This window comes from Pongo pygmaeus, chromosome 2 (genome assembly GCF_028885625.2).
Source record: "Pongo pygmaeus isolate AG05252 chromosome 2, NHGRI_mPonPyg2-v2.0_pri, whole genome shotgun sequence".
In the NCBI taxonomy this organism is placed as follows: Eukaryota; Metazoa; Chordata; class Mammalia; order Primates; family Hominidae; genus Pongo; species Pongo pygmaeus.
In genome coordinates, this window is record NC_085930.1 from 202,798,639 (window position 1) to 202,804,662 (window position 6,024).

Consider the following 6,024-nt stretch of genomic DNA (forward strand, 5'->3'; position numbering starts at 1 on the left):
ACCACTGCATTTCAACCCAGACAGAGACCCTTTCTCCAAAAAAAACTAACATTAAAAAAATATATATCTCTGAGTATATGTACATTTTTTAAGAATAGAATTTTTAAATCAATAGAATAATTTTGTTTTGTCATGATGCAAACAAACGGATGATATCCAAAAACAATATTCATATTGTTTTTCAACATGTAGGGGGGAAAAGGGAGATTATGAGGCAATAATATGTTCAGTGATGTGCTGGTAAATATTTAACAGCTGGCCTTCAGGTGGGGCAGGGTGGAAGTCCTGTTGTAGTATTTACAGATTTCTGTGGGATAAATACCACCAACATTATTTATTTCAAGCTACTAATGTGATGTCACTGAGTTAGGAGTTGGGAAGAAATGGAAAGAAATACAGTTGCACCATGCTGTGTAATACCACTACCTCGTATTTCCATGATACAGATAAACTAGATGCAAATAATCTCAAAAGCATAGATAAGTATGAAGATAGAGCAAAATAGTTAGAAAGTGGTGAATTTTATGTTTTTGTTTTGTTTTGTTGGTTTTGAGAGAGTCTCACTCTATCCCCCAGGCTGGAGTACACTGATACGATCTCAGCTCACTGCAGCCTCAACCTCCTGGACCAAAGCGAGCTTCCCACCTGAGCCTCTCAAGTAGCTGGGACTACAGGTGCATACCACCACATCCAGATAATTTTTTTGTATTTTTATAGACAGAGTTTCACTATGTTGCCCAGGCTGGTCTGGAACTTCTGGGCTCAAGCAATCAGCATGCCTCAGCCTCCCAAAGTGCTGGGATTACAGGCGTGAGCCACGGCGCCCAGCCTGCATTTTTTATTGACATGTCTGGTGGTAAACTCATGAAGCATATTTACTTCATTCTTTAGATCCTTATTTGTCATTTCAATATTTTTACAATGAACAAATGTTACCTTTATAATCAGAAAAGAATTCAAAGGTTTTTATTTTTTATTTTTTTGTCTTATTTGTTAAGGCCTAGAGAAAAATATCAGGGAACTTTACTTTTTAAAAGTCTCACTGGAACAAAACACTTCCCCAAAATGATTGATTGTGTTAAGGTGTAACTAAAGAGCAATGTTAGAATCAATTAAGCCATGATACCTTTGTTCAGTCATGGTATAAGGAAATGGTTCTAAATTCCTTCAAAATAGAAATACAAAACATCAGGACTCAAAGAGATTTGTGCTCCCAGGCATTCTCATACTCTCACTTTACAAATAAGGAAGCTGAAAAAGGTAGGTGTTTTCCCAAAGTATGCACAAGGTAAGTAGAAGATAACCCAGCCCCTTTCCATTTATAAGTGGTCTCTACAGCCTATGAATAAAAGTACATATTCCTGGCCAGGTGCAGTGGCTTATGCCTGTAATCCCAGCACTTTGGGAGGCTGAGGCAGGTGGATCACGAGGTCAAGAGATTAAGACCATCCTGGCCAACACGGTGAAATACCATCTCTACTAAAAATACAAAAAATTATCCAGGCGTGGTGGCATGCAGCTGTAGTCCCAGCTACTTGGGAGGCTGAAGCAGGAGAATCACTTGAACCCGGGAGGCAGAGGTTGCAGTGAGCCGAGATCATGGCACTGCACTCCAGCCTGGCAACAGAGCAAGACTGTCTAAAAAAAAGAAAAAAAAAAAGTACATATTCCTTTTGGTATAACTGAATGGCAAGAGATGACCTCATTTTTGTGGGATAGTATTTATTCAATTGGTTAATTGCTAAGCCCCTGGCTCTTCCTACCTTTATTTAGATGATAGAAGCTCACACTTCGCCAGAACTGTATACTTCTCCAAACATGTTCATATGGATTATCTCCACTGACCTTCATGAGAGCTCTGTGAGTCTGGCAGGGGTAAGAAAGACCAGTCCTATTTTACAGGTATAAAAACCGAGGCTACAGCAGGCAAGCGGCTAGCCCAAGGCCGGTGAGAGCCAGGCCTCCCATCCTGTCCCAGTGCTCTCAGGGAGGTTCCTCCTCGAAGGCTTTCTGAGGCAGTCATTTAGGTGAACCCTCCCTGAAGGCCACTTTCTCACCTTTCCTTCCTTCTCCCTCCAAAAGCTTCTTTCTTCCTTTGGCTCCTGTCTCATTTTGCAGTTAAAGATATTACTTTCAGGTCACCTAGGGTTGCTCTTTAGTTCCTGTTTGCTTTTGGTTTGTTATTTGTTTATTCATTTATTTTTATCTATTTACTTATTTTTGAGACAGAGTCTGGCTCTGTTGCCAGGCTGGAGTGCAGTGGTGCGATCTTGGCTCACTGCAACCTCCGCCTCCCAGGTTCATGCCATTCTCCTGCCTCAGCCTCCCAAGTAGCTGGGACTACAGGCGCACGCCACCCTGCCCAGCTAATTTTTGTATTTTTAGTAGAGATGGGGTTTCACCATGTTGGCCAGGATGGTCTCAATCTCTTGACCTCGTGATCCGCCCGCCTCGGCCTCCCAAAGTGCTGAGATTACGGGTACGAGCCACCATGCCCGGCCTGTTTTTGGTTTTTTAATTCTAAAATGGAAGATAATCCCAGGCATCTTTAGGCCTCAGAATATTCTTCTTCTTTATTTGACACGAGGTCTAAACCTGGAATGTTGTTTTCTCTTGAAATTTGAAGTAATTTCTACCACAAGAGAAATTACATTTGCAAAGGTTCAAGTAAAGTATATTATAAAGCACGAAACTAAACACTTGGTGTGACACATTTCTAGACTTGGAAGTCAGAGGAGACAGGCTTATTTAAGATACTCGAATTATCTAGAAGAAAAAAGAAACTCCAATTATCTATAACAGAACAGATCCTGAGGAATCTAAGAAGACTGGATGTTGATGTTCTCCTTAGCTTTGTTTTATGAAGGAAGGGAACGCATTCTGTTAAGAGTGGAATGTTCTCCGGAAGAACTGGAAAAGGTATCAGTGGGCTATGTTCAGGTCCAGAGACAAAAGGGCTTAAACTAACCTATGTGGTGCCTCAGCTCCTGGACTTATTGGTTGATACAACCTTTGGGAAAGTCTGTGTGCATCAATTTCCTCATCTTTAAAGTTAGAATCACAGCATCTACCTCATAGGGTTGTGAGGAAAACTAAATTAGCTAGTGGCCAAGAAAATGCTGTGTATACTAAAAATCACTACAAAATATGTAGAATATATATACAGCTTGATAATTTTTAAAGTTTACTGCTCTGGGCAAGGGATGGAGGAGTGAGTTAAAAAGCAAGAGAGTGTCAGACACAGCAACAGGCAGGTGGCCAGGTTTCTGTAGGCAGAAGAGGATGGAGAGCTCAGGAGTGCATACTAATTGCTGCACCTCTGCTGAGACTACTGGCCAAATGACTGCCCACCAGAAAACACAGTGTCCCTTTCCATATTAAAGGCCCTCTCCTAATTGGGCTTTCAGCTGCATACAAAACTAGATGGACTTCTCCATGCATCTGATGGTGCTGTTATGAAGATGAACTGTTAACTAAATTGCTTTGGTGGAATATGTATGCTAGGGAAGAGGTAACAGTTTCCCTACAACCATGAATGTCTTCTGGAAAATAAATGATTCTTATTGAGACTTGAAAGACAAATTGTCCGAGAGCAGAAAGGGGTGTACTGGAAAAGAGTGAGTGTATTTCTAAATGAGAGAGAGAAAAAAAAAATGTTTCAGAGGAAGGAGCCCCTGCCTTCTGGTGGAAGAGTATTCAAGATGAAGATAAACTTTTCAACTTAATATTGAGAGTAATGAGATATTCACTTTCTAAAGAAAACTCTTTAAAGAAACAAAGATGATATCCAATGTGGGCTAGCAAGCCATTTCTGGTGACATTTGTGGAGGGGCTGAAGGCAATTCATTTGGCAGTCAAATCTGAATGAAGTAAAGGATATGGTTAAGAAAGGCACCTGAATTAATGTGCATTTTACTTCTTTATAATTTTTTCAGCTTTGATAGCAGAAGGGATCTACTCTTGAAAGTCCAAAAAATGTTGTTGCTATAGGAACAGGTAAGCAGATTAGACTTGAAAGACCAGTTTAGGAACAAAGAATGTAATAGTCAGGGCTAAAGCAATTAACCAAGAAAACATTTTAAGTAAATATCTTTCAGGTTTGTTATTTACATATTAATTCCAGGAAGACTAAATGTTATTATTGAATGAGAGCATCACATTTTAGCATTTTAAGTACATCATTACTGGCATAAAAGACTATGCTTACACAATTAGCAGAAAGACCTTATTAAACAGAAGTACACATTTCTAACCCTCTCTTGATTACATTGTAATTGAGAAATACAGTTTTAAATTCATCCTGAGCATGAAAGTCATCTTTGATTTTCCTATAGTTCTCAAGATAGAAGCACATCTAAAATCAAAGAGATACTGAACTACCGAAACTTTTCTGTAACCAATCTCTATAATGAGGAAGCCACAAAAGTAAAATTCTAGAAGAAAACAGAAATGTGTGTAGGCTGATAATTGTTAATATTGCATGTCTTCCCTGTCCAACAGACTCGGTGAACAAGACATGTGAGAAGAGAAGGTCAAAGACCCAGCTGCACTTCTGCTTCACTGCTGAACTTCTGCTTCTTCCTATCAGGGAATACACTGCTCTTCACATTAGGGATTTCCTAAAATTGTTAGGTGTTTTGAACAGAACTGGCTATACCAATGAGGCTCAAACAAGAATCATAAAGTGCATGGTGCTTCTCTCCCTCTCTGTTTTCTTTAAAAAGAAAATATTCTTGACAAGATGAATACAATATTTTCATTCTAGCAAATTTCTGCTGTCAGAGGTTATATTTACAGGATAGAGAGATTTCTTAAACATGACCTTTTCTCGTGTAATACCAGAGTGAAATTTTAGAGAAGTCTGTGTGTGTGTGATGCGTGCGTGTGCGTGTGTGTGTGTGTGTGTGTCTCGCAGGCTGAGAAGTGGGATGGGAAGAAGGGAATGTGGCTAGAATCTTACCATCTCATTCTCTTCTCCTTCATTGAGCAGAGCGTGCTGGCCCTTCTCAAAGTGTCCCATGAAAAAGTTATTCCACACCTCCTCCCTGAACTTGCTGGGCAGACGCTTCCAGGATGAACTCCAACTCGCCGAGCCACCGCAGCTTCTCAGCTGACTAAAAGAGTTAATGATCCTCCAGGTTAAAACTCCTCCTTGAGCACACACCTTCTCTCAACAAATGACAGTACTTGGCAAACTGAACTCCTCCCACGAGTCGCCCTCTGCTAGGAGGAATTTCTGGCTGCTCCCTGCTTATTGCATTCTCTCAGAGCAGCTGTCTCAAAGGAGGCTGCTCCCATGCCGATCTTTTTGTGCCCAACTTACAGGGAAAGAACTCATTGCCTGCCCAGTGCCTGCCAGCCTCAGACTTCTGACTGCAAATCCAACAGGACAATACAGAGTTGGCAGGACCCTTCTCAGGAGCGAGGAGCGGGTGCAAGAACTCCCAGGTCACTGCTTTATTCAGAGGACCTAAGGAATTGGGTTGAGCGGAAGCGCACACAGCTGCAGATTTTCTTTGATGAATGAAAGCTTCAATCTATAGGTTTCTAATAGTACTCTCATTCATTTTGCTTACAAAAGGTACAAATTATCACTAATCCTCTTCAAAAGGTATTTGTAATCACATTTCCTTGTATATGCAAAAAAAATTGTATTTAAAGTGTATGTGAAATTAAGTTTACTTTTTTGAAACACGTAGAAAAAGAACAAAGGTATCATCAAACTAGTCTATGTAGTCTCCTTTCACTAAAATATTGATGGTTCAACACTTAAGGAAGTCTAGAAATAAAATATTCGAATGACTATATGGCCAGACTCTTTTTTAATTTGTTTACACATTTATTCAATAAACAGTGCCTGAGCACAGGGACTATCTAAAAAAGTTAAGTCGTATTTGCTACCCTCGTGTTGATGTAAGGATTCAAACATCCAAACAAATATGATAGAAAGTGGACTGTTATTATAAGAGCTGGAACAGAAGTCTAAGAAAACTGTCAGAAGTCCCAGTGTGGTGTAGAGAAACA

General features: G+C 40.1%; 1 protein-coding gene and 1 long non-coding RNA gene across 2 annotated transcripts in view; one reads left to right on the top strand and one right to left on the bottom strand.

Annotated features, from left to right (window-relative positions):
* Window positions 1-5,440, bottom strand: part of ATP13A4 (ATPase 13A4) — a 161,359-nt gene extending 155,919 nt beyond the window's left edge. The window contains exon 1 of the mRNA XM_054479920.1: window positions 4,961-5,440. Within this exon, the coding sequence (XP_054335895.1) occupies window positions 4,961-5,020 (60 nt within the window). The 5' untranslated portion in view covers window positions 5,021-5,440. The remainder of the gene's footprint in view (window positions 1-4,960) is intronic.
* On the top strand, window positions 3,640-5,803 carry LOC129032539 (uncharacterized). The gene is made up of 3 exons (XR_008501381.1): window positions 3,640-3,733; window positions 3,936-3,996; window positions 4,501-5,803. It is a non-coding gene; the product is annotated as an uncharacterized LOC129032539 (long non-coding RNA).
* Window positions 5,804-6,024: the final 221 nt, after the last annotated feature.